This window comes from Canis aureus, chromosome 6 (assembly GCF_053574225.1).
Source record: "Canis aureus isolate CA01 chromosome 6, VMU_Caureus_v.1.0, whole genome shotgun sequence".
Lineage (NCBI taxonomy): Eukaryota > Metazoa > Chordata > Mammalia > Carnivora > Canidae > Canis > Canis aureus.
Genome location: NC_135616.1, coordinates 80,035,088 through 80,062,037, shown reverse-complemented (window position 1 = coordinate 80,062,037; position 26,950 = coordinate 80,035,088). Strand labels below are relative to the sequence as shown.

The 26,950-nt window shown below is 58.3% G+C and overlaps 2 protein-coding genes across 12 annotated transcripts in view; one reads left to right on the top strand and one right to left on the bottom strand.

Moving 5' to 3' along the window:
- Positions 1–1,040: 1,040 nt before the first annotated feature.
- Positions 1,041–8,057, top strand: UBE2T (ubiquitin conjugating enzyme E2 T). Of its 10 annotated transcripts, none has more exons than XM_077902491.1 (8): positions 1,043–1,107; positions 2,257–2,345; positions 3,831–4,002; positions 4,785–4,845; positions 6,433–6,538; positions 6,625–6,723; positions 6,857–6,940; positions 7,671–8,057. In XM_077902491.1, the coding sequence occupies exons 3-8, from the start codon at positions 3,894–3,896 to the stop codon at positions 7,794–7,796; spliced, it is 585 nt and encodes a 194-aa protein (XP_077758617.1). In that variant the 5' UTR covers positions 1,043–1,107; positions 2,257–2,345; positions 3,831–3,893; the 3' UTR covers positions 7,797–8,057. The 10 variants fall into 10 exon arrangements, with proteins under 10 accessions (XP_077758616.1, XP_077758617.1, XP_077758609.1 ...); XM_077902483.1 differs by having other exon boundaries at positions 4,776–4,845; XM_077902484.1 differs by lacking the exon at positions 1,043–1,107 and adding an exon at positions 1,151–1,189 and having other exon boundaries at positions 4,776–4,845.
- Positions 8,058–14,073: 6,016 nt separating this feature from the next.
- Positions 14,074–26,950, bottom strand: part of LGR6 (leucine rich repeat containing G protein-coupled receptor 6) — a 104,797-nt gene continuing 91,920 nt past the window's right edge. For both annotated transcript variants that reach the window (XM_077902475.1, XM_077902476.1), the window contains 6 exons: positions 26,266–26,337; positions 25,898–25,969; positions 24,537–24,662; positions 23,746–23,906; positions 20,479–20,559; positions 14,074–18,055 (listed from right to left, as the gene is read on the bottom strand). In XM_077902475.1, coding sequence (XP_077758601.1) covers positions 16,800–18,055; positions 20,479–20,559; positions 23,746–23,906; positions 24,537–24,662; positions 25,898–25,969; positions 26,266–26,337 — 1,768 coding nt within the window. In that variant the 3' untranslated portion in view covers positions 14,074–16,799. The remainder of the gene's footprint in view (positions 18,056–20,478; positions 20,560–23,745; positions 23,907–24,536; positions 24,663–25,897; positions 25,970–26,265; positions 26,338–26,950) is intronic.

The following is a 26,950-nucleotide window of genomic DNA, read 5'->3' as shown; positions in this document are numbered from 1 at the left end:
ATAAAACTGCATTTGGGGGTAAGCAAGAAAATAAAGGAGGCGTCGAAGGAGTAAAAACAAAGTAGTAAAACAAGCGGCCGGCTCCTGATTTACAACAGAAGGCACTCGAGGACGAGCAAATAGCAAGAAATGCAAAGCCCCAGCAGCTAACTGCAGGTTGGATGGGACGGTCCCCGGATTCCTCTGGTCTGCAACGCACAAGCTCCCTTAGTTGAGTCGTTCCTACAGCCAACGTGCGGCCCCCGAGGTGTTGGCGTGGACGCGGAGCCGGTCAACGCGTGGGTCTCGGCAGGTCAGGTCCCGCACCTGCGGCGGGCCCGGGCCAGGTGCTGCGGACCACATGCAGAACCCAGGGCAGGGGCCGCAGTCACCCTGGTCTGCACGGTCAGGCGCCCCGGCCGTTGCTCCTAGGTCACCGGGGCTCCGAAGCCACACAGGGAGCGGAGAGCAGCGAGCTGAGGGTGGGGGGCGCCCAGTGACCCCCAAGGCCAGGCCACCTCCAGATGACCTCCAGATGACCTCTCGATTCAGGCCGGGCCCCGCTCGGGCGCTCACGGAGCCGGGACCGAGAAGTCCAGCGCTTCCTTCGCCAGGCCCGCGCACCCGAGTCGGGAGGAGCCCGCGGAGCGGCCCATCGGCCTGTTCTGCCCCTCGGGGTTCTGCTGCGGCGATGCTTACCCGGGCGCATCGTGCGCCCCTTTTCCTTCCGCCCGCCGGGCGCCGGTGTGTCCTCCGACGCGGCAAACCCGCCAGGCGGAGGCCCTGCGGCAGCGCGGAGTCCCGGTCCCTTCACTGCTCCTCCCGGGGGCGGGCTGCAGCGGCTCCCTGCTCCGGCGGCGGCGGCGGCGCCACGGTACGACCCCGCGGGGCCCGCGCCCCACCCGCAGCTCCGCGGACTGGCGCATGGCGACGCGCGCTCCGATTTGAAAGTGGCGGGAGCGGAAGCCCGCCCGGAGCGCTGGCCAATGGGAGGCGTCGCCCCGCCCCCGGGCTCGCCGCGGCCAATCGGAAGCCCCCAGGGGAGGGGTCCCCGGGGGCGGGGCGACGCCAACCGCCGTGGCGCGCGCGGTGCGTTGGGAGGCGGGAGGCGGGAGGCGAGGCGCGCAGGTGAGCGGAAGCTGCGGGGGGGCGGCGGGCGCGGGGCCCCCCCGGCGGGCGCCGTCCATCCCGAGGTGGAGACGGGAGGGAGGTAAAGCGTGCGCCGCCCCGGGGCCTTTAGCCGCGCGCGGAGGAGCCGCCGGCGGGGATTAACAGCTCCGGGTGCCCGTGATCGGAGGGGACCTGGGGGGGAGGGGCGGGGCTCCGCGGGCGCGACCCGGGGTCGCGGGGTCGAGCCCCGCGTCGGGCCCCCGCGGGGAGCCTGCCCCCCGCCCCCGGTCCCGGCCTGCGTCTCTTGCAAGTGAATGAATAGAATCTTAAAAAAGAGGAAAAAAAAGCACCCCGGGCTGAGGGTTGGGCAGCGTCCCCGGGGGGGAGGGGCAGCCCGCGGCGTCTGCAGGGGTGAAGGGGGAGAGACCGGGCAGCGTCCCGGGGTGGGGGGGAGGGGGGGGCGCTTCCAGGGCGCAGGCTGGGGCTGGACCGCGGAGGGGCCCGCCCGCGAGCGCCCCCCGCCGGCCGTGTTGGCGGGAGACCTGGGCCGGGGACCCCCCGCCCCCCCCCCCCCCCCCCCCCCCCGCCTGTGGTCGCCTTCTCAGGATCCGCGGACGGAGAAGAGCAGTGCACAGCCCTGCACCTCGAGGCTAGTTATCCAGGGAAGCGCTGGCCTCCAAAAACGATGGTCTTACGGGCCCACGCCTAGGGCATCTGGACGGACTTGAAAGATTGCTACAGTCTGTCTCTTTCACAGTGTGCTGTTTTTAAAAGATTTTATTTATTTATTTTTTTATTCATGAGACACCGAGAGAGAGGGGGGCAGAGACACAGGCAGAGGGAGAAGCAGGCTCCATGCAGGGAGTGGATGCGGGACTCGATCTCAGGACCCTGTGGTCACGCCCTGGGCTGCAGGCAGGTGCTCAGCCCACACACACACACCGGGCATCCCAGGTAGAAATAGCTAAACGGGAATGTATGGGATTAAAATTAAAAATTTTACTGTAGTTGTACAAGTTAATAACTCGGTCTTTTAATATTTAAGTCTTTGTGAACGAGCCTGGAATAAATCACATCTAAGCCCCACCGAGTCTGCGTTTCCTGCCAAGTTGAATTTAAGTTCACAAAACTGAGAACCAGATCCTGAGATGTATGTATGTATTTTAGGGGGTGATTCTAAAACATACGCGGAAGAGCAGAGGATCAAGAATAACCAAGACATTCCGGAAGAAAAAGAATAAGGTGGAGGAACTCAGGTATATCAAGGCTTATTAATAAGCTACAGTTAGGGATCCCTGGGTGGCGCAGCGGTTTGGCCCCTGCCTTTGGCCCAGGGAGCGATCCTGGAGACCCGGGATCGAGTCCCACGTCGGGCTCCCGGTGCATGGAGCCTGCTTCTCCTTCTGCCTATGTCTCTGCCTCTCTCTCTCTCTGTGACTATCATAAATAAATAAAAATTAAAAAAAAATAAGCTACAGTTAATTCAAACAGTGAGGTATTGGCTCAAAGATAATTCAGTTGTGAGCAGTGGAACAAATGGAAGAATCCTGAAACAGATCCACACACACATATATGCAAATTTTAGTTTATGACCGTATCAGTGGGGAAAGGATGGCCCTTCCAATAAAAAGGACTAAGGAGAGTCGCTTATTCCTATGGAGGAAAAGATCCAGAATTGACCTCTGCCTCACGCTATGCACAAAAATCAATTCCTACTACATTAAAGACTTACGTTTGTAAAACATTTAGAAGATGTAGGCAAATACCTAAGTTTGGAGGTAAGGAAAATTAATACATGAAAACGTAAGTGTAAAGGAAAAGATTTTAAGATTATGTTAAAGTTAATAGTTGTGTGTCTGTCAAAAGATACGAATAAAGTGGAAAGACAAAGCCACAGACTGGGAGGTAGTATACGTAACTCATAATATCAAAAGATCGGTGTCAGGGCACCTAGGTGGCTCAGTGGTTTAGTGCCTACCTTTGGCCCAGGGCCTGACCCTGGGGTCCCAGGATTGAGTCCCACGTCGGGCTCCCTGCATGGAGCCTGCTTCTCCCTCTGCCTGTGTCTCTGCCTCTCTCTCTGTGTCTCTCATGAATAAATAAATAAAATTCAAAAAAAAAAAAAAGATCAGTGTCCTTTGAGCAGCAGCTAGAGGGAGAACTAGAATTACGAAGGGTGTTGAGTGTGTGTGTCGGTGTGGGTGTTTTAGATGAGAGAGATATTGAGCATATTTGAATGTTGGTGGGAAAAGGATTGGAAATTCTAAAGAATCGGGAGGATGTGGAAGAGAGAACCTCAGACATGTAGCATTCACTTAGAAATATCTCAGAGTGAGACTGTTTCCATCATTTTCATTCCCTTCTCACAAAGCATGTATAGACTCCCTTCCACAGCTAATATCTGTTAAGCCCTTTCTATGCCAGGCATAGTGAGGATGCAGTGGGGAGCAAAATTAGAGCCCGGCTCCACTTCGTGAGTTTGTAATTTATCAGTGGAAACAGACATTAATTGAAAACTTGTAGTGTTTTTATTGTTTGTAGAACGTTTTGCATTTTTTACCCTTTATCTTGAAAATTTGCTTGAATAGATAGCAGGAAGGAAATGGGAAAAACTCAGATTCCTTTCTCAGAATAGGGATTAATATGAAGAATGTGTTTTGTTTTTCACTAAATTGAAGCCATGTGCTAAAAACTCAAGTTACCATTGCTGCCTATTTCACGGTTGCCCCTTTTCTCCCTAGTGAATCCCAACCAGCTTCTAGTGCGGTACAGTGAACAGCGTGTGTTCCTTCTACTTGGGGACCATGCAGAGAGCTTCACGTCTAAAGAGAGAGCTGAACTTGTTAGCCACAGAGCCACCCCCAGGCATCACTTGCTGGCAAGATAACGACCAAATGGACGATCTGCGAGCTCGTAGGTATCATGTCGTGCCTATGACGACCCTATTAAAGATTATGCTGAAATCTAAACCTTTGTATATTCTAAAGTAGGGGAACGGTGGCAAGGTCAGAGTGCCATACTGTCCTTCTTTTTTTTTATTTTTTTTATTTTTTAAAGATTTTATTTATTTATTCATGAGAGAGAGAGAAAGAGAGAGAGAGGCAGAGACACAGGCAGAGGGAGAAGCAGGCTCCATGCCGGGAGCCCGATGTGGGACTTGATCCCAGATCTCCAGGATCACGCCCTGGGCTGAAGGTGGCGCTAAACCACTGAGCCACTGGGGCTGCCCCCATACTGTCCTTCTAAACCTAATTTGTTTGCTTGTATAAAAGGTTTGCTTGATGTTTCTTCTTTGACCTTTTATTATACCTTTTGTTGATTTGTAGCTGAGATTTTGGGCATCAGCTCTGAAGGAGTGTTTAGACTAAAGATGACCCTCTCAAATGACTGTGAGGCCAGCAGGAAACATAAATAATTAGAATGCTGTGGCACAGACAAAACAAGTCTGTAGCTTCTATCTGACTTGTGGTCAGTATTGTACAACTTCTGTTTTAATCTTGTCTTTTGTTTGACACCGTCAGCTTTTGGGGTACATTAGTGCATTGCATGAGAGCTTGTGAAAGCCCTGAGAGACTTCTTGTCCTGGACCCAGCTTTTCTTTAGGACCTCAGACTTTGTTAGTACTGTTTGGTGTGGTCATTCACATCATCCGATTACCTCTTCATTTCTTCTTTTCTTCTTTTAAGAAATATTAGGTGCGGCTGACACACCTTACGAAAAAGGTGTTTTCAAGCTGGAAGTTACCATTCCTGAGAGGTTAGTGTGCATTAGTTTTTGTTTTGTTTTGCTTCAGAGAGAGAGCACATGCAGAGTGGGGCAGGGGCAGAGGGAAAAGAGAGAATCTTAAGCAGGCTCTACGCCCAGTGTGGGGCTCTACGCCCAGTGTGGGGCTTGATCTCAACGACCCTGATCCAAAATCAAGATAGCTGATCAGGTCATGACCTGAGCGGAAATCGAGTTGCACGCTTAATGGACTGAGCCACCCAGGCACCCAGTGTGAATTAGATTCTAAACTTAGAGGGTAAAATATGATTATTGGAAGATAGAGTAATGTAGTAGAGTGTTAAATGTAGGAGTTAAAGGTCCTAGGTTTTAATCCTAGTCTTACCATGATCTAATGTGACCTTGGGCAAGTTAGTTTAATCTCGCTGGAGTTCAAATTCCATCTCTAAATATGGACTAGATCATATCTAAGGCCCCTCTTTTCTACATTGCTAAGAGACACATAAAATTGATAATCTAAACCATTTTTTTAAGTGTTTGTTTCAGTGGAATTAAGTACAGTTGTACTGTATGCACCTGTCACCATAGTCCATCCCCAAAACCTTCATATTCCCAGACTGAAACTCCATACCCATTCAACAGTAACTTGCTCCCCTTCCCCCAGCACCTGGCAACCACCAGTCTACTTTCTATCTCTCTGTTAATTCAGGTCTCCTCTAGTTCTCATCAGGTGAGTTGTAGTTGTGGTTTTGTGCAGAATGGGGAAAGGAAAAAATGAATGTGTAACTGTCAATATGTAGATGTCTATTCACCAGGTCAGATGCTGGCCAAACTTGTTAAAGTAGCTTAATAATCATGTGATATGTCAGTTCAGAAAATAGACTGGAAATTTTCCAAGGTTTGTGTCTCACTAAAAAAGCATAATAACTGAATGCATTGGGGGGGGCGCCAGGGTGGTTCAGTTGGTTAAGTGTCTGACTCTTGATTTTGGCTCAGGTCATGATCCCAGGGTTGTGGGATTGAGCCCTACATGGGCTCTGTGCTCATCGGGGTGGGGGTGGGGGTGGGGTCTGTTTAAGATTCTCCCTCTCTTACCCCTCCCCCCCACACATGGACGCGCTCTCTCGCATGCACGCGCTCGTGCTCTCTCTCTCTCTCTCTCTCTCTCTCTCTCGGATGAATAAATCTTAAAAAAAAAAAACAAATGCAATGTATAAATCTTAATTGGATCCTGTTTTTCAGAACCTATCTAAAAAAAAACTGGGTGGGGGGCAAATGAAATCTAAAGAGCAAATGATACTGGAATAAATTTTTAATTTTTTCATAGGTATACTGATAATATTGCTGATACATATAGGAGAATGACTTTTCTCTTGGGAGATATGTGCTGAAGTATTTAGAGGTTTAAAGTGGTTGATCTAGGTGGTGGGTACAGGAGTGTTTTTAATGCTATTATTTCAACTTTTCTATTGTTTGTAAGTTTCATAATAAAAATTTGAGGAGAGACTAGGTTTGCCTCTCAAAGGCTGTCTTCCTGATTAGTCACCAGGAAGCTGTTTGTAATGTGTATGATGAAGCAATACTTTAATAAAAATTCCCTATTGTCCTATGCTTTCAAAGGTACCCCTTTGAACCTCCTCAGATCCGATTTCTGACTCCCATCTATCATCCAAACATTGATTCTGCCGGGAGGATTTGTCTGGATGTTCTCAAATTGCCACCAAAGGTGAGCGGAGGGTCAAAGGTGGACACAGCATTTGAGCATCACATTCTTAGTAATACAAAAGCAGCTGCTTATCTGTCTGTGTATAGGGTGCCTGGAGACCATCTCTCAACATTGCAACTGTGTTGACTTCTATTCAGCTGCTCATGTCGGAACCCAACCCTGATGACCCGCTCATGGCAGACATAGTAAGTGTCCTCTTTTCCTCTGCAGCACAGGTCCTCCTTTCTTCATACCTCTGACTTTTCGTTTGTGAGGGTAGCTGCAACGTAACCACTGAAAATCATTTTTCTCTCCATTGACTCTTTGATTTCTTCTCAGTCCTCCGAATTTAAATACAATAAGCCAGTCTTCCTCAAGAATGCCAGGCAGTGGACAGAGAAGCATGCAAGACAGAAACAGGAGGTACGGTAATTGTACAGTTCTGATTGTGCTACTGCCGTTAGTCCATTAAAAGTGTATTTATCTGTACATGTGTAAGTGGTTATTAACTTTGCCAAATTTGTACTGTACTCTAGAGTAGCTGATTGGTCTTTTTCACCTATGACAACTTTCTAAATAGTTATCCAACAAAATAGCCTAGCAGCTCAACCAGCAGGAGCGATTTCCTAACAGTTGTCATTTGTTGACAACACTAGAGGGCAGGCATCATCTGCTTAATCTTTTTTTATATTCTTGAGGTTAGCAGGGAGAGCTGAGAAGTAGCTCCGAGTCTCTCAGTTTTCTTGTTTAACACCGAGAAGGGACTATTGCAGGAATCAAGAATGAGAGAGGTTATAGGAGAGAGGGGAAAACTAACGTATCTTACGGGATCGTTCATAGAAAGGAGCAGGAAAATCTCCCCAGCTTAAGTGGACAGAGCTTCCTCATTCAACATTACAAATGCTAGGAAGACAAGGATTTGCATATGCTGGTTCTTGCTGAGTTATAACATCCTTCAGGTTGCATTAAGTAGCAGTTACTTGTGAAAAGAAATAAAAATTTAAAACATAGAAAGATTGAGGAAGATGCTTTTGAAGGGAATATCCTATACAACAGGCAACAAAGAAGTACTTGGAAATAGTATTACAGCACTTTGTTCTCCATCCTGGTGTTAGTGTGAACCTTACATTTTACCGTGTCTGCTCCTTTTTAGGCTGATGAGGAAGAGATGCCTGATGATCTACCGGAGGCTGGTGACTCGGGAGTATGCAACACAGCACAGAAAAGGAAAGCCAGGCCCCTGGGAAGCATAGAAAAGAAATTTTGCCCTGATGCTTAGGGGCTTGTCCTGGTCATAGTTAATATATTCTTTGTTAAGATGGTCTAAGTTGCCTATCTTTCTTGAATATTTTTCTTTGTATTTGATGACATTATCACTTTTCATATCCTATGAAACAGACCTTGTGTACTTATGTATTCTGTTCTACATTGATTCTCTGGAGGGTAGTTTGTTTTATTTAGCTTGTACATACGTATTTTGAAATCTTTTAAACCTGAAAAATAAATAACCACTTATTGTTGAGTGTGTGTTTATCCTGAATGTGTTTCTGGGAGCAAACTGTCCAGAAAGCTAGATAGTAAGAATGTTAAAATATTTGGAATTGTTGTCTTTTATTTTGCCAACTCACTAACATCACTAGGGACATTGAATGTTTGACGTAGATGTAAAATAGCTGTTGGAAACAATTCAGTTACCACTAGGCTTTTAGGGATTCTAGGTTTGCGGAAGTTTTAACAGAATGTGGGGGACGCCTGGGTGGCTCAGTGGTTTAGCGCCTGCCTTCAGCTCAGGATGTGATCCTGGGGTCCCGGGATCGAGTCCCGCATCAGGCTCCCTGCATGGAGCCTGCTTCTCCCTCTGCCTCTGTCTCTCATGAATAAATAAATAAAATCTTAAAAAAAAACAAAAACAAAAACAATGGAATAAGGTAATATGTACTTTTTTTTTTCAGTTTTCACTTTTTGTGATTTACATAGCTGATCAGAATTACTATGGTAATAAATATTTATTGACTACTTGTTATGTATCAAGTATTGTGCTAGTGTTTGAGAATATAATGGTGAAAAAAATCAGACATGAATAGGGATTTTTGTAATCCATTTCTATCTCTAGCCTCATTTCATGGCAAGTACTACTCTTGACAGGTGCCAAATTTGAATCTTTTTAAATCTTTTTTTTTTTTAATTTTTATTTATTTATGATAGTCACAGAGAGAGAGGCAGAGACACAGGCAGAGGGAGAAGCAGGCTCCATGCACTGGGAGCCCGACGTGGGATTCGATTCAGGGTCTCCCGGATCGCGCCCTGGGCCAAAGGCAGGCGCCAAACCGCTGCACCACCCAGGGATCCCCCAAATTTGAATCTCCAATTCAGGTTTTTATAATCACGATTTTATAATCTACTTGGACTTTATTATTCTATTGAGATGGCAGAGAAAGCAGATTCGAGCAGAAATCCGTTGAAGTGGAAAGAGGCTGCCCATGCTCAGTGAAAGACTTTCTGAGGAACGTAGATATTAGGAGTCCGTCCTGGGTAGAAAAACAAAGACTGTAATGTCCCTGTCCATATCCCAGGGTAGCAGTTTTATCGCAGTGCAGTGATTGTATATCTAGGCCGGGCACTGGGTACATCTCTGAACAGGCAGTTTCCACTCATCCACCTATGAGTCAGTTATCTTGTATCCTCACTCACACAGCCTGCCGCAGAACACGGGTGGTATTGGACACGAGGCAAACAAAACAAGAAGTGTGAATTTACATAATCCAGTAACGACATGATGGCATAAACTGAAAATACAAATTTATTTTGTTTCCCCCACTTCGTCAACTTCCAACTTCTCCAGAATCCTTGAACCCATTTCTCAAAATTAGTTTTCTTCTTAAGGCCCAGAAATGATTTTATTCCAGTCTTTTGTCCTGTGCTGATACATATTTAAGCCAGATTTGGGGTTTCCTGGATAACCCAGTGTATCAGTTGAGATGCCTTCAGTTGTGAGTGAAATCCAACTCAGACTGCTGACAATACGACAAGGAAGTTCTAATGGAATAAATGGAAGGGGTAGGATGAGCATCTGGCTTGGTGTATTCAGAGGCCCAGCGATACCAAGATGTCAGTCTTTCCACCTGCCATCCGGAGTAACCATACTCCCCATCCAGAGTGACTCCCAGCAGCAGTCAGGACTATGTAATTCAGGACTTTCTAATTCATACCCAGCAGGCCGCAGAGCACAAGCTCCTGTAATTGGACCACCCTGAAGCCAGTCGCTGTGGTCAAGGAAATGCCATGTGCTGACGGAGCAGGGTCAGAAGCCAGACATGAAAGAGAAGACGGACTTGGAATAGTTGTAGGGAAGGAGCCCCTCATATGGGCCAAACCTCCAACACAACTGACCCCTCACCAGGTCTGGGCAGCTCCACCGGCCACTTCCTCTTCTAACGCTAGTTGAAGCCATCTCCTCTGCCTTGTACTGTAGTCGCAGCCTTACCCCATCGCCTTGCTTCCAGCCTTGACCCTCCACAGTCCACGCTTCCCATGGCAGCGAGAATAATCTTTTGATGATGTAAAAGCCAGATTTCACTTCCCTCCTTAAAACCCCTCCAAATGGCTTCCTTTTCCAATTAGGAAAAAAAAAAAATCCAGTCTCCTTCCCTGGGCCAGAAGACCCTGATCGAGCCCTGCTTGATCCATCCATCCTTACAGCAAACCATCTACCCCCATCCAGCACACTCCAGCCACACAAGCCACTTCCAAGCTCCTGAACACACCTAGCTCATTCCTTTGGGGATTTCTACATTGTCCATGATGGTCTCGGCTCGAATGGAGCTGCCCCAGAAAGTCCTTGTCTAACCCATCCTAAAGGAGCACCTCAAGTCCCGGGCACCCCAGCCTGTAGCCCATTACCCTGATTGACTCTATTCATACCATTTGTACCTATCAGAAAACGTGTCCGTTGTGTGAACATTCTCTGATTCCAAGTGCTGGGGCTCTAGGGGCAGCAAGAAACTTCTAATTGTAAGAAAAACAGAGCCAAAAATGATTAGAACTCATCTGTCCATCTCTGACTTGGCAAATACAGAGGACTTGGGCTAGAGAACAGAAATGACAGAAAATGGGAATGAAGAAAGCCTAGGTCCCTACCTCCAGCCCCAGGAACGCCGGGAAAGAGTTAAAAGCATGGACACCGGGGTCAAAGAGCCCACAGACCAGCCCCTGCAGGGGTGCTTACCAGCTCTGTGCCCCATTATGCTACTCAATCTTCCTGGGCTTTGGATTTCTCCCACAGAATGGGGATAATGGTAGCACCTAGCTCAGGAGGTGGCCGTAAGGATTGACCAAGATAGGGATCCCTGGGTGGCGCAGCGGTTTGGCGCCTGCCTTTGGTCCAGGGCGCGATCCTGGAGATCCGGGATCGAATCCCACGTCGGGCTCCCAGTGCATGGAGCCTGCTTCTCCCTCTGCCTATGTCTCTGCCTCTCTCTCTCTCTCTCTCTCTGTGACTATCATAAAATAAATAAATAAATAAATAAACGTAAAAAAAAAGAAAAAAAAAAAAAAAAAGGATTGACCAAGATAATGCACGCAGCGCCCAGGACAGGGCCTGGCACAGTGCTGACATTCCTGGGTGCTTAGCTGGGGCCTGGGGATGGACACACAGGGGTGCGAGCACAGTTAGGCCCCAAAGAGTGGTTCTGCGCCCTTGCCTACGCAGTCTGCCCCGCTCCTAGGATGAGCTGAGCCGCTTCCCAGCTACAAACCCCTAATTAAAGAGGAGAGATGACATCCGTGACTGATCATATAAACATTGCAGATTCCAAGCTCCCCTCTCCTGCTGCCCCCATTCTCTCTCCCCACCTCTCCCCAAAAGCTATCTAAATAAGACCAGATTTTACCACCCACCTAGTGGGCAGTCTCTAAGCGAAGGCTGGGGACTAGCGATTTATCCTTCGGCTGCTGTGGGAATTCAACACACACAAATAAAGCTCCTTTTCCAGCCAAGTGTGTATTTTTCCATCAGCATGTGGCCCCCATGCCCAGGCTATCCTGTTTAGGTCGAGGGGGCCCGAGGGAGGGAAAGCAGAGGGGGGAGGGGGCTGCGGCTTCCGAACCTGCTCCCGGCCCAGAGTCCTGCCCGGGGCTGCCAGGGAAGCCCGGGAGAGGCCGGGTGGGCCCGGGGTGAGGGACGCAGACGGGCTCTGCCCACAAGCAACACTCCCCACTGTCTCCTGGCTTCTTGGCAAGTTGCCCTGGCTCCCGCCACGGCCCCACCGAGTGCCCATCCCTGGCTCCAGCTCTCAGTCCCCGTCGAGGATGACAGGCTGTCCAGTGTCCCTCCCAGCCCTGCTCCAGGCTTCTCCCCGTCACGTGCCTGCCTTTCCCCCTGACCCCGCAGCCTCACTGGACTACAGCCCGTTCCTCCCACGGTCTACATCCTTTAACCAGGACCTTGCCACCCGGCCTCAGGAGAGGCCCTGCCGACGGATCCTTCTCCCAAACCTCCCATCAGAGGCAATTTCCTCTTGGGGACGGGAGGAGGTGCTGGTGGTGGTGGTCCTAAGTTCCGACTCATCTGCTAGGCTCTCTGCCGACCTGGGCGCTGTGTCTGGGGCACTCGCCCCAACAGGGTCAGGTGGTGAAGTGGCCCCTTCGGGGGGGAAAGTCTAGGCTTCCCTCCGCGGATTGCCCATGACCGTATGGACGCTGCTCCAGTATTGAAGCCTCTGTCTCCTCACTTCCCCGAGAGTAGCTGCGGGCCAATGGGCAGCTCCTCTCCTTCGGTTTCCTCCTCTACAAAATAGGAGGGAGCTTACCTGGCCTCACGTGTCTCCAGGTGCTGATATCTGGCCATCCTGTGCTTCTCAAACTACCTGTGGGATCCAAGGACAGAGCTCGCTGGTGTCAGGCTTCGTGATGACACAGGTGAGGTGGCCTCGGCTACCTTGTCACCTGCCCTTTACATTCTCCCCACCCCACCTGATATGTTACCTTTGTGACCCCCCCAGGTAAACTGAACACCTCCTGTGCGAGGCTCTGTGGGAAGGGCTGACCCCATGACGGGGTCCCCTGTGGACCCCGCGAGCCGTCCACTGCCAGAGGCCAGCTGCGACGACCACACCTGTCCGCGGCCCCATCAGAGGACTGCCCACACCTGCGCCCCGGGCCCACGCGGGAGCCGGCCTCGGGTGCGACCTCGTGGAGGGAGGGCGGCGTGGCTCTGGGGCCAAGGAAGCTGAGGGTGCGTAGAGGCCGGAGGAGCCCCGGGTCCGGGCCGTGGGCACAGCCACGAGCTGGAGGAAGCCGTGAGGTCGGGGAAGATGCTATTACCCCAGACGCCCATCGTCGTTGTTGTTAACATCAGCGCCTCTGCGGGGCAGTGATGCCCCGACGCCCTGTGGGCACAGGGCTCCCGTCCCACCTCAGGGTCTCCTCCTGCAAGGGCTGCTGCCTTCCATGGCCGCCACGCGGTCAGGGAGCACCCAGGGCGGCCCAGGGCAGTGTCCAGGCCCACGTGGCGGGGCTGCAGGGAGTGCGGCGGGGGAGGCGCCCGGAGGCCGAGCGGTGCGGGTTCACGTGGCTCCCAGGCCCCGCAGCCCCAGTGCCCCTGAGCCCCCCAGGCCCGGTGCCTCCGAGGCCCACGCACACCTGTCCCCCACCCTGCGCCCCCGAGGCCCCCAGTCCCCGCGCCCCCAGTCCCCGCGCCCCGGAGGCCCCGCACACCCATCCCTGTGCCCCCGAGGCCCCGCACACACCTGTTGCCCCCCCACGCCCCCAAGCCCCCCAGTCCCAGCACCCCTGAGGCCCCACACACCCGTCCCTGTGCCCCCGAGGCCCAGATGCCCTGGAGTCCTTGTGCGCCCACCCAGCGCACCACGGCGCCCACACGTCTGGCTCCACTACTTAAGGAACACGATCTAGAACTCTCTTTCGATCCAGCGCTGGCACGCCTGGTAATGCATCTTACAGACGCACGTGTATAAATGATGTGCCTCCCCCGTTACTTGTCACAGTGTTTGTAGAAGCAAAAGATCAAGCAAACCACATTTCCATGGCGGGGGGGTGGGGGATAAAGTTAGGCCACATCTGTGTTAGGAGGTATGAGATACTGAGAGAGCGAGAGAGCGCGAGAGAGCGAGAGAGCGCGCGCACATTCTATACTGATAAGGATGTCTGAGCTCTGCGGGTCGGTGAGGGGCAGAAGCAGCATGTGGTTGGCAACCCGGCCGGAGGGGAGCAAGGACACACGCACCTGGTGTGTGCAGGAAGCAACTCTGGGCAGACACGTAAGAAACGTCTAACTGGTGACCAGTGAGGGCTGAAGCGGGCCGGCGGGGACTGTGGAGCAGATATACTTTATTGGAACCATGCGACTGTACCACGTATTCAAACACCAGACTCCTAGGGAGCCTCCTGCATCACGGCCCACAGAGGCAGTCCACTGCCGGTGCGCTCGGGGCTCACTGACCCCGGCCCCGCCGCCGTCCCGGGGCACCCAGCACCCGCCCCCCGCTGCGCCCCGCAGAGCTCCCGGGTGGCCACGGAAAAGAGCTGAGGGACGCACGTGATACGTCGCTGGCGCTTTATTATACAGAAGACTCCAAACATTTACATCTGGACGCGTCTCACTCTTCACACAGCTGCGGAGGGCCTGGGCCAGGCCCCCAGGGACGGGGCCGCAGGGCGGGCGGGCAGCTTGCTCCCGGGCAGAGGCCTTGGAAGAGGTGGTGCAGGGGGGACCACGGGCCCTAGCGGCTCCCGCCACCCTCAGTACTCAGGCCCCTGCGGCCCGCAACTCTCCCTCCTCCGCCTCCCGTCGTCCTTAGACCTCGCAGTCTTCCCGGAAAAGGAGCATCGGAAGGGGGTTGGGGAGCAAGAAACGGGGAGAGGGAGGCCAGGGGACGGTCAGTCCATGGTCTTCAAGTCTCAGCCCTGGATTAAGTTTTGCTCCTGCTGTGCACAGAGGTGCTGTCAAGGCCGCGGCCTGGTCCAGAAGGTTCTCCTCCGCACGTGGGTCTGCAAGGAGACCCTGGCGGGCAGGGCACAGCGGTTCCAGCATCGACACCACCATGGCCCTTTGCGTGACACCGTTCTGGAAGATTTCACATGCGCTGGATTATTTGGCGTTTGACTTTGTGTGTTGTCAAAGGCATATGAAACTTGCATGTCCTCTAGGGATGACCAGGGATGACCGAAGAGGGACACACGGCCTCGCTAGGAAGCCAGGAACAATGAAACTACTTCGCCACCTGCTTTCGGGTGAATGTGCCACATGGACGAGGCTTTCCGAATCATGAAACCAAGTCCCGGCAAACGCCGCCACTGCCCGCACGCCCCTGCTCCGCCCCAGGAGGGCCAGGCTTGGCAAATGCCTGGATCTTTAGGAAGAAATGACGGCGGTGCCACCCCAGAGCTTGCAGCCAACAGGCCCTTTGCACACAAGAGGCCACCTGCGGGGGTCTGTTCCCACGACTCCTCAACCTCCCACACAAGGCCACCTCGCTCCACATCCCACGTAACACTGGCTCCGACTCCAGGGGGAAATGATCCCATGGGGCGGGGGGTGGCCGTGCGGAGGAGCCTGGTGACCTGCGATCCCAACAAATCACACCAATGCTGTCATCCTTAGGGCACCTCGGAGAACTTTCCTCGTGACAGTCACCGGCTCCCGGTTCCCAAAGCAGAGCAGACTCGCCTCCCGTGAAACAAGTTGCTCCTCACATCCAGCGGGTGCACAGTCCCTGGGCCAGGACCCTGAGGTCAAGCTCAGCACCCTTTGCTTCGGAGCCGGGAAGCGTCCGGGCGGCTCCGTGGTCAGACAGAGAAATGGGCAAGCGCCACCCGCCCTCTGCCTCCGCTGCAGCATGCGGCCCTTGGACTCATGTCAGGATTTCCCCTGGGCCCTGAGAGAGCGGGGACGGGGCGGGGGGGGGGGGGGCAGGCAGGGGAGAAGATGCTCGGGGCAGGCGCAAGGACCTTCTCAGTTGTCTTAATGGCGGGGCCCCTTTCCTGAGCCTTGGGTTCCCTTCTCGTGTCTTCGAGAATGTCCCGGGTCTCCCCCCTCACCCTGGCATGGAGGGCGTGCGTGTCTGGGGTGTGAGCGCCGGGCCACCTGGAGGCACTTGTAAACCGTAGGGCAGGAGGTCGTGCTTCTCTGGGGCGCCCGGGCGCCCGTGGCCCTGTGACGCTTCCTACAAAGCAGTATGTGCAACGCAGATACCCCGAGGCTGCTGGCCGAGGCTCCTGTGCCACTGCTCCACGAGGTGGCAGGCCCAGGGTGCAGAGCAGGGGCCAGGCCATGGCGGGAGCAGACGACGGGCACGCGGTGGAGCCAGGAGGCCAGGCTGCCATGGGCTTCCCGGCGCGTCCCCTGCAGGGCCCCAGGGACGCCCTCTCCAGCGAGGGCAGGAGACCTCCCTTCCCGGGGGGACCTGGAGGACCCAGAGGGTAGGGCGTGCAGTCTCCTCTGGCAGACGGGATCCTCAAGTACCCGACGGGATCCTCAAGTCCCTGGTGGAACCGCCCGCATCAGGGTTTCCAGGAAGGGCGGCAGCTTGAGATGTCCCCGTAGCAGCAGGGGGTGGCCCGACGAGGGCCGCGAAGGCGCCCTGCGACAGAGCGCCGTTGACTCTGGGAGGCCCTGGCAGATGCCCCATGAGAACCAACCAGACAAACCGAAAGCTGCTGTCAAATAATCCGGGGCGGTGGATTAAACAACATTCGACGGCCTGCGCGGCTGCCGGACTCCCCGCGGGCTCTGCTCTGCTAACGTGCCCCGCGAACGGCTAAGAGGGGGATGGAACGCGTCGGAGCTTCCCGGCTGACTCGGCCACGTCCTGTTGCACGGCCCAGCTCGAGATTAACAGGACGCCGAGCGCGGTCTGTTCCGCGAGTCAAAGGGCAGATGCCCAAGTGCCCCGGCAGGTCACCTATAGGTCTCTCTCCGAAAGGTGCCCCTGCCCGTTGCCCCCCAACCCCTGACCCGCTCGGCACCCCACCCCCCTATACTGTTTTGTGCTTTCCTCGTTTCCCTCAAGAAGACAGATTTGAGATCTCCAGCCCACGGCCTCCGGCAGGGCAGGGACGATGGCCAGGGGAGGCCACGGGAAGCCAGGCCAGGAGGCACACGCCAGCCGCGGCCACGCACAGAGGAGACCGCTGCAGCCGCGGCTCGGGCGCTGGGCCGTCCCGCTGCGGATCACATGTCTGGTGAGTTTATCACACAAGCAGCCGTCACTCACGGCTGGGAGGACGGGGAAGGGAAGAGGGGGCGAGGAGCCAGGACGGACATCTATAAGTGTGAGGCAAAGGCTGGGCCCGCGGGCTGCAAGGCCCTGCCCGCTGACGAGCCCCCACCCGCGGGTGTGGCTCCCTCGGCCCTGAGCCGCAGTTCTCCATCCACGGAGGCTGGTGGGCTCCCAAAGTGGGCTCCCTCTGGCTCTGCAAAGTGGCTGCCCTCCGACCTGGGGCTCCCCAGCTGCTGACCGGAGAGGAGGGTCACTGACGGGAAGCCGTAGGGCTCCAGGCCGGGGGGGCGGCCAGCCTCAGAAGTGTCCAGAATGAGATCCACATCAGAGAAGGCCACCAGGGCCTGGGTGGAGTCACAGGAGCTCTTCTCCAGCTCGCTGGCAGCAGCATAGGCAAGGGGCCCCGGGGTCCCCGCGCAGGGCCAGAGCCGCCGCAGGTCGTCCCGGAAGTGGGGGTTGAACAGCAGGTATAGCAGGGGGTTGAGGCAGGCAGGCAGGGGCAGGACCACCAGGAGCACGGACTTGACGGCCTCAGGGGTGACAGGGAAGAGGCCCAGCATGGAGGCGAAGCTGAGGAAGGCCACAGGGCAGTAGAGGAGCCCGTCGGCAAAGATGAGCCAGGCCACGTGGCGCACCATGGCGCAGTCCCACACGGCCTCCAGGTCGGCCCGCGGCAGGTCGCAGTAGAGCTTGATGTAGGCAGCAGCCACCAGCAGGAAGCACAGGCAGTTCATCATCACCAGCGCCACGGCGAAGCCCAGGGCGGCCGGCCGGCCCTCGGGGGGCGCGTAGGGCAGGCACAGCGGGGACGCCCCGTACTCGCCCACGGACGTGAGGGGCAGGGCGGCCGCCAGCCCGGCCAGCAGCAGGCAGCCCAGGGCCCCCGCGCGAACGCTGCTCAGGGCGGGCGCCTTCCCGTAGGCCCGGACGCACGACACGGCCACGCTGCACTGCACGGCGGCCAGGGTGAGCAGCAGCACCGAGGCCTCGGACCCCAGCACCGCCAGGAAGCCCGTGGCCCGGCAGCCCAGCCCCGTCTCCCAGCGCGCTCCGTACTGGGCGAACTGGCCGAAGGTCAGGGCGTCGACGGAGGCCAGGAGGCCGCAGGAGAGGCCGCTCACGGCGTTGGCTCCGGCGATCGCCCCGACGACAAACTTGACCGGGGGCAGGGGGCCCGGGCCGCCCGCGAACACGCTCAGCAGCAGCAGCCCGTTGCACAGCACGGACAGCAGCACGATGGCCCACACGGCCAGCCGGACGCCCCAGCTCTCGAAGAGGTGCTCGCACGGCTTGAAGGGGCCTGCGGGAGACACGATTGGACGTTACCCTCCGGCAGGCTGCGTGACACGGGGCCCTGGGGCGCGGGGACACGGCCCGCGTCCTTAGGGAGCCCCGGCTGACGGAGGCTGACCTGGCCCCTGGGAACCCCCAGGTGGGCGGGGGTAGCGGGGGCACCCCAGCTCTTCCGAGGGGCAAATGGAAACACGCGGTCGGCCCATCTGTACGTGTACTAAATGTATCTGTACTAAAGTGCGAGTGGGCAGCACACGAAGCCAGGGCAGGCACGCGCTCAGCAAGGCGCTCTCTCCAAGGCCGAAGCCGTTAGAGGTCAGGAGGGGCATCGGAGCGGGCGCGGCTGGCGGGAGGCACGAGTGGCTGCGGGGGGCCCAGCCCAGCCCGTGCCCAGCGAGCCACGAAGGACCCCCGTGCGCAAGCCTGGCCACGCGGCGTCGGGCCGGGCCGTCCCTGCCCCGGGACGGGAACCGGCCGCCATCACTATTTGGGAAGAAAAGCACAGTAAGTGCATTAAAATGCAGACGACTCTGGGTTTTTCCAACCTGGTTTTGCACAAATGGGTGAGATCGTGCTGTTTTCCGTCTCCCCCCTCAGGTTCTGTCCTCAAATCACCCGGTGACTTTGGACGCATGATGTCTTCATTTCCTTTGGCTTCGGACTCCTGTCCTGCAATGTATTTCCAGTAGCTTGGGAACTTGGGAGGCTTTTGTGGGAACTACTTCTTTTTGTTGTTAAGATTTTATTTATTTATTCATGAGAGACACAGGGAGAGGCGGAGACCCAGGCAGAGGGAGAAGCAGGCTCCATGCGGGGAGCCCGACACGGGACTCGATCCCGGGACCCTGGGGTCACGCCCTGAGCTGGAGGCAGACGCTCAACCGGTGAGCCCCCCGGGCGTCCCAGGAATTACTTTTTAAATGTATTTTCTCCCAACTACCATATAATAGATGGAAAAAAGTTTGAAAATACGTTGTAGGAAGTTTGAAAAATACAACATGGAAAAATTAAAACTGCTTATCATCCCGCCTCTCTGAAAGAACTCATTTTAGTGTCTCCATTTAAAAAAAAATACAAAAAAAAAATACATGTTGTTAAACTGAATTGGGATTTTCCATACATAGTTTTTAACTCCCGCTTTTCAAGTTAAAAAATTTCATCGTGCGCACTTCCCCGAATCTTCATCTTCCTGCAGGGCATGTTTTCCGTGGCTGCCTGCTGGGAGCTGGTCTACACGGATGTCCCGTCACTTGTTGGACGGTCCAGACCACCCGCTTCTAAAGCGAGAGCGAGTGGACTTCGCCTTTGGGAGGGAGCCTCCTCGTTCCCTCGTCCTGGTCTTTGGTTTGTGGTGTGAGGTCCCGCGGCCGCCAAGGCTGGTGGGCTTCCATGGGAGAAGGGGACCCACCTGCTTCTGTGAGGCCCCACTGCCCTTGCTCTGCGCTGGCACCAGGAGGTGCGCCGCCAACGCTCGGGGGGGGGGGGGGGGGGGTCGTGGGGAGGGGGTCGATGGGGAGGGTGGGGGGGATCATTGGGAGGGCGTGGGGGGTGGGGTCGGGGAGGGCACTGGAACCAGAGGGGAGGCAGCAGGCGGGGCACACGCAGGCACACACCCTCCCCATCGCGGGGAAACACACTGTGCCCCGCTTTCTGTTCCCCCAACAGCTCCCTCCTGGCTTAAGCAACACACTACTGCCTGGGGGAGGGGGCGTGGCTAGCACTTTATTCTTTTTTTTTTTTTAGGATTTTATTTATCTACTCATGAGAGACCCAGAGAGGCCGAGGCAGGCTCCCTGCAGGGACCCCAATGCGGCCTCGATCCTGGGAGGCACCCCTGTCCGGCCCTGCGCCCCCAGGCGCCCCGCTAGCACTGTCAATGCTGAGCGGCTTCCTGGCTCAGCAGCTGGCCGCCCTGCATCACAGGGAAGGGGATTCTCGTCCTTCCCTCACAGCAGGGTGGCCTCAGGCTGGACTCCAGGCCGCTTCCCCCCCCACCCCCCACCCCCAAGGGCTGGACGGGCCCCCAGGTGGGATGCCGTGGCCTCTCTGCGCAGCAGGGCCCGAGGGCTCTGCGAGGCCGCCTGAGGGAGCGCCCCAGCCGCCACCCTGTGCACCTGCCAACAGCACCTTCCTGGGGCTCCCTCCACCGGGAGGCGCTTTCTCCTTCTCTGGGTTCGTCTGGGCAGGCTGCTTGGCTCCCCCGCACCGCACACCCCACACCCTGCAGCACCCGCCACCAAGGGCAGACCTGCAGCTCCCTCCCCAGGAACCACCAGAGGAGCCTGCGCAGCCCACGGGATGTGGGTGCTTAGGCAGCGACGGTGCCTGAACCATGGTCACAGCCGTAGGGGGCTGGCCTGGCACCTCACGGAGGTAGCTGGCTGTGCCTTCCCCGTCCCCCCCACCACCCGCCCCCCATGCCCGTCTCACCTGGAGCGGGGCTGCACTGCACGCTAGGGCGTGGCCGGGTGTCCTCCGTGTCCAGCTGTAGCTCGTCCAGATCCAGGTCATCTGAGAGGCAAGACCGCAAAGTGGCTTGGGGGCCCGGAGGCCAGGGGGGCTGGGGGGCCGCAGGCTGGGGACCGTCCAGCTCCATGTTTATCCAAAGGGCCGGCCGTTCAAGCAGTCACCCCAATGTACACCACTCCCCGCAGGCTGTCCCCACGGTCCTGCTCGTCTGCTCCACTCTCGGGAGCGACCGTGCAGCTCCGGGCCCACTAGCCACTATCTGCCGGGCTGCTCTTCCCAGCAAACGTTGCGTGGGAGGCTGGCCGCCTCGAGCTCTGAGTCAGCCTGTCGCGTCCCGCCGCGCCCCCCCCCCCACACAGCCTCGTCCGCCGGGCGGCTCAGACACGGGGCGGGGCTGCCTCCCCAGGAGCCCCCGGTCCCCCACTGTCGTTCCGGGTGTGGCTGCAAACACCATGAGCTGGGAAGAACATCTTTTTGCTTTTTAGAGAGCGAGCAAGCGAGCACGAGCTGGGGTTGAGGGGCAGAGGGAGAGAACCTCAGGCAGGCTCCATGCCCAGTGTGGAGCCCGATGCGGGGCTCGACCCTGTGACCCCGACATGACCACCTGAGCCAAAACCAAGAGAGTGATGGCAGCGGACGGAGCCGCCCGGCGCCCCAGGAAGGGCCCCTCTGTGACGGAGCAGGGAGCCGGACTGTGTTCAGAGGACGTGAACAGGGACTGTGGGTGCTGGAGGCCGCTGCCTGAACCGTCAGAGGCCCCAGGGGACTGACTCGGGCCAAGGGCTCGCGCTGCACCTGCTGTGCCGACGCATGTGGGGAAGCTGCAGTAGGTGACCGAGAGGTGGGCTGAGGGCCCGTGGGCTGCAGCAGCGCCCGTCTGCAGGGCCTCGGGCAAGTGCAGACGACGTGGGGGCAGCAATACGTGGTCCTGCTCACGGGGAGCCCACGTGGACGGAAGAGGACGGAGGCGTCCACCGTCGGGTGCACCGTCAGCGGCCATGCGGATGTAACGGTGAGGCCTGAGGCCCCCGACCCGGCTCCGGGCTGCACCAGGCCGGCGAATCCTCGTCCTCGTGGTCTCAGTAACCTCCCGCAGTGCATGAAGCAGGACTGGACCCGTTGGGCAGATGAGGAAACTGAGGCTCGCGGATGTTAAGTGGCTTGCCCGAGGTCTCCAGCCGGAGTACGACGGGGCAGAACTTGACCAGTTTGTCTGACTCCAGAGCCCGGATATGTAGCCATCAGGCCTTCCCGGGTGAGGGGCCGATCTTGGGGGGGGCGCCTGGAGGGGGCGGCGGGGCGGCTCTGCAGCTGCGTGAGCTGCGCGTGACTTGCCACCCGAGGTATTGGAGCAGAGAGGCCCTGACGTGAGAAAGGACTGGACTGGGTCGTCCTTTTGGATCCCTCCCATTCCAAGTCTGGCCCCTGCAGCTCCTGTCGCCCGAGGAAAGGGCGAGAAAGACCAACGTGTCGTCAAAGAAACCCTGCGACTTGTTTGAATCAAATGAGGTTTTTGGGATCCCTGGGTGGCCCAGCGTCCCTGGAGGGACGCCCGTCCAGGGCGTGGGTTTCAGGGACCGGGCCCCGCGGCCTCATCCTCTGTTGCACAAGTAACAGAGCGGTCACTCGGTGTCACGCCTGTCCCCGTCTTTGGCTCGTGTGGCTTGTTTTGTCCCCAAAGGGTGAACACGTTCGGTTGGGTGCTGTCCTGGGGGGCGGGAAGGCTCTGCGGGGTGACGCCCGCGGCCCAGCCCGGCCTCCCCGCCCACTGTGCTCCCTGCCCGGCCCTGCTCCCCCGCATGGAGCCCGCGAGTGCTTGAAAGCAGAGGGCAGGAGTGCAGCGCAGGGGGCAGCCCGCGGACCGCATCTAAGCTGGAGGGTCACGGCCACGGTGTTAAATAACCAGTCTTCAAGCGGGGAGGAAATCGAGTCTGGCTGCAGCGAAGCACCTGGTCTTCCTCCTCCAGGCATATGAGCCCCGCAGGAAGTGGAGGGCCCGGCCCAGCTCCCGGAGGGGCGCAGGCTCCCACGACCCGATGCCCTGGGGCCTTGCAAGGCCTGAGTCTGAGGAAAGTTTCTGGGGCTCCTTGCAGCCCTGAGGGAGTGCAGCTGGCCGACTCCGGGACCTCCCTGGGGACGGCTGTCCAGGGGCTGCTGCTGCGGCCTCACACCCTCCCCGGGGAAGGACACCTGGACACCCCCACCCCGCGGGCGAGCCGTGTCCGGATGACGCCCCCCCTCCCGTCCAGGCCGGGAGGCACCCGGCTCCAGCGGCAGTGCACCTGCTGCATCCTCCAGGCCCCAGGTGCCTGCGCTTCTCATCCACAGACCAAACACAAGGAACGAGGCTCTAAGGGGGGTCAGCGTGGCCGAGGCAGCTCAACCGGTAAACGGTGCAGTTGGGGTTGGGCCCCAAGTCCGTCTATACCGCCAAAAGGTGCTTTTCTTATGTTTTGATTTTTCTGTTCAGCTTCTCCATGGACATACCATCCACACGGAGGGGGTCAGAGATTGGAAAACACTCCCAATACTCCACGTGGGGCCCCATGTTGCTTCCTCCTGATTCTACGTCGGCTCTGCCACAGGCGTGCAGCCGAGGGGCTGGAAGCGCTCCCCTCGGCCCTTTGTCCAAACACCGGCTGGTGACGATCCCCGAGTCCCCTCTGCTGCCCGCCTGCACCCTCCTTCTTTTTACCCCAGCGGTTCCAGGAACAGATCCTGGGGCCCGTCCCCGCAGGGTCCCCTCGGCCCTGGTGGTCTCCACGAGGCAGGATGGCTGCGACGCTCGTGATCCCGTTTGGCTCTAGGACGTATACTGAAGGGCCTTTTTTTTTTTCTTTTAAGCAGGTTTCACTTAATTGACTTGATTCAGCCCCACTTGGCTCAGGGTGACCAGGATGTGGATGTCCTTCCCGAGAGCGGCCTGCCCTCAAAGGGCCCACGTGGAGAGGGAACGCGCGGGTGGCAAGGATGGTGGTGTCGCGGCCGGGAGGCACCCTGTGCACTGCAGAGGGTGCGGCGGGTGTGGAAGCATCACTGCTGTCCCCGTCGCCCCGTCTGCTCCTCCCCAAGCACCTCTGGGCAGCGTCCCAGGCCGCGGTGCGAGCAGGGCTCACCTCCCAGGCACTTGGGGTCTCCCCCCGCAGCCCCTGCCACGACCCCTCTCGGCCCCGAGCCTCCCCCTAAACTGCCCCAGCCCCCAGCCGCCTGCCCAGGCCCCGCACTCACAGTGATTCTCAGCCTGGCCGGCCAGCAGGCCTGGGGGCCTCTTCGGGGCTTCATCCTCAGCAGGGTGGAAGTCCTCAGCCCCCCACTGCCCCGAGGACTTGAAGAAGCCGGCACAGACGCCGTAGGCGCAGCACTGGTAGGCATAGGGCACCTCCAGGATCCTGGGGGCGGAGGGGCTGCCTTAGGAGCGCTTAGGGTGCCGGGCCCTCAACCCCACAGCGTCCTAGGATGGTGCGGGCGGCCGGCTTCCTGCGTGCCGGCCTCACAGCCTCTGTGGGGCCGAGCATCTGCCCGTATTTCCCTCACTCGTCTGAGAAGGAAATGGGACGATGAACTTTCCACCGTTGCTGGAGTCCCCTCGGGAGGCGCCGAGCGGGAAGCAGCCCCCCAAGCCCGCACAGCCCCCCCGCTATGCTCCCACCCAGCCGACCGCCCTTCCTTCCTGTCCAAGGAGACAGGGGTCCTGAGACAGCCTGCGTGTCACTGGCACGGGGGCTGCTGGGCAGCTCGCCCCCACCCATCGGCGCCCTGGGCCCGGCCCTGACTCCGGGGCCCGGACGCTGCCCTGAGGACAGCGGGGAACAGGGAGGTCCTGGGGCTCTCGGCATCCCCTCGAGCCGGTGCTTGGGACAGAAAGACACGCTCTGAACGTGCTGGGGCGGGCAGGGGGCACAGGCCCATCCCACTCAGCAGTGGCTAGACCCGAAGGCTCTGGGCCCTCCGGTTTTCCCTCTGCCCCCACGGCCTCTGCCGTGGCTCCAGGGCAACCAGCCCAGGGCTGGGGGCCTCACCTCAGCTTTGGGAAGCTGTCCTTGGAGAAGGCCTGGGACAGGGCCAGGTTCCCTCGGAGCTTCAGGTGCATCAGGCCCCCGAGTCCGGCCAGTGGCAGGGTGCTCAGCTGGTTGTCAGTCAGATCCCTAGGACAGAGGCGGTCAGCGGTACTGGCCTGCGCGGGACCAAGGGGACCCGAGCCGGGACAGGACAGGAGCAGGGAGGCGGGTGCGTCCGTGCCGGGGCTGGAGGGCGGGCACGGCGGCCGGACCAGCCGTCACCCACCCCGCACCGCTGCTCACGGGCTCACTCCCCAGACGCCGCGGGCCAACGACGCACAGGGACGGCTCTGAAGTCACGCCGAGCCGTCCTAGTGGTTAGCAACAGGCCCCCCCGACCGCAGCCCCCTCCGAGGGTCCCTGGGCGCCTGCTGGGGGCACCTGCTGTCCCGCCCACATGACGGGCCGGGGTCGGCGGCTGGACAGAGCTGCTCTCTGGTTCTGCGGTCCAGGGAGGGGGACACGCACGGAGCCGTTTCGGGGACGCGGGACCCCAGAGCAGACCCCAGGACCACGGACTGCGCGTCGTGGAAGGGCCTGGGCTGGAAGGCAGGAAACCTGGTGCTGTCCCCGCCTCCCTCTGTGCCCAATGGAAGTCACACGTTGGCCTGAGTTTCAATGTCCTCATCTTTCAAAGGGATAAAAATATCCACCCTACATATCTGGCAGGAGCAGAGCAAACAGGAGCGGGAAGACCAAGGTGCGAGGTTGCGAGGCCCGGCCCTGCGCCCAGGGAGGCAGTCTGCGTGTGCCGGGGAGGCAGGCCCTGGCCCTGCTGCGGGCCTGGAGGCCTCCCTGGGGAGGTGAGGGGCTGGGCTGCGTGACCCCCGAGGCCAGGGCTGGAGCTGGCCCCGAGGGAGTCCGGGGGTCACTCAGAAAGGCGTCCTTTGGGGCGGATGCACCTCCAGGACGTGCAGGCAGGCAGCAGGCTCCCCCTCGCACGGTAGCCCTTGTGCAGTACACAACCCGCACCACAGGCCCTTGCCAGTGCCGCACGCTCCCCTTGAGCCTCCTGTGTAAGGCGGGGGCCCTGCGAACCCTGCCACCCGCTTGACGGCAGCCCTCGGGGGTGGTGCTCATGCAGGGGGCTGCTGGGCTGAGGCCCAGGCTTCCACACCTGCTGCCCCATCCCAGGGTGTGGAGGAGCCAGGCCCTCTGTTTACCAGGCCCCTTGGGCCGTCAAGCCGACCATCAGAATGACTGATTAGGGGGGCGGCCGCCTCCCGGGATGTGCGGTCAGTCCTGCGTGTCCCCCTCCCGCCCATGGCCACGCGGTCCTCACTGGGCTGCATCACCCGGGGGAGGCTGCAGGGAGCACTCACAGCTTGACGAGGGAGCGCAGGGTCACGAAGGCCTCGGGGTGGATGGAGCGGATGGCGTTCCAGCTCAGGTCCCTGTGGGCAGGGAGGGCATCACGGGCGCGGCCAGCACGGGGGGTGGGGCTCGCTGCGCCCATCCTGGCTTCCCCCCCATCTGCTCCCCATCTGAGCCGCCCCAGGGGCGGGACCTCCAGCCCCTCGGGGGGAGACACCTGCTGCCTGGCTCCCAACCCAGCTGTGGCCACAGGGAAAGGGGCTGGGAAGCCGCTGGACGGGGAGGCTCCCTCCTGGGTGTGCGCGGGGGCGGGGGTCGGAGCACATAGCAGCCGTGGGCTGCGGGGACGGCCACCCGCGCGGCTGCGGGTACTCACAAGGCTCGCAGGGAGCTCAGCTGGCTGAAGGTGTCAGCTCCGATCGCCCCGATGCGGTTGTGCTGCAGGCCGCTGGGGGAGCGAAAGAGGCCACATGAGCCCGCAGGCTCGACCCGGCTCGGGTCCACGCCCCCCGCACCGGGAGGAGGCAAGCGGAGCTCCCCTCTCCTGGCGCGGGAAGAAAGGGCCCGGCCCGCGGAAGTCTCCAGAATTAAAGGGAGCATGAGGGGATCCGGTTGCCGCGGGTAAGTGGGTCAGGAGACAAAGCCACAAAACCATCCCTCTGGCCCGAAAGGGAGTCGGTTTCCAGGGTTCCCACCGGGCTGGCTCCCAGCCCAGCCAACCTCGCCCCGGGGCCTCCTGACCTCAGACCAGCAGCAGAGCACCGCCCCGCCCCTGGGTGACCCCTCGCTGGCCCAGCTCGGGGCACAGCTCGGGGCTCGGCCCCTCGGAAAGGGACGGAGCCCGGGCCCCACAGCGCCGAAGAGCCTCCTTCCCTTGGCACCTCGATGGATGGGACAGGCCCGCCCGCCCCTATCCTGCCTGGGCCCAGGGGACAGACCCCGAGCCTAGGGGACCCGGCCCGTTGGCACAAACAGAAGCTGGGTGAAAAGAGCTTAGAGCATTTTCAAAGTGGCTTTTGTGCCTCGTCAGATTCGAGCCATAGGTCGTCCTCCCGGGTACG

Bases quoted from the DNA above. Each gene is read 5' to 3' on its own strand.
- UBE2T (XM_077902490.1), top strand. From the start codon at position 3,894: ATGCAGAGAGCTTCACGTCTAAAGAGAGAGCTGAACTTGTTAGCCACA. The intron at 4,846-6,432 runs GTTAGTGTGCAT...ATGCTTTCAAAG, and splicing joins GAAGTTACCATTCCTGAGAG to GTACCCCTTTGAACCTCCTC. The intron at 6,724-6,856 runs GTAAGTGTCCTC...ATTTCTTCTCAG, and splicing joins ACCCGCTCATGGCAGACATA to TCCTCCGAATTTAAATACAA.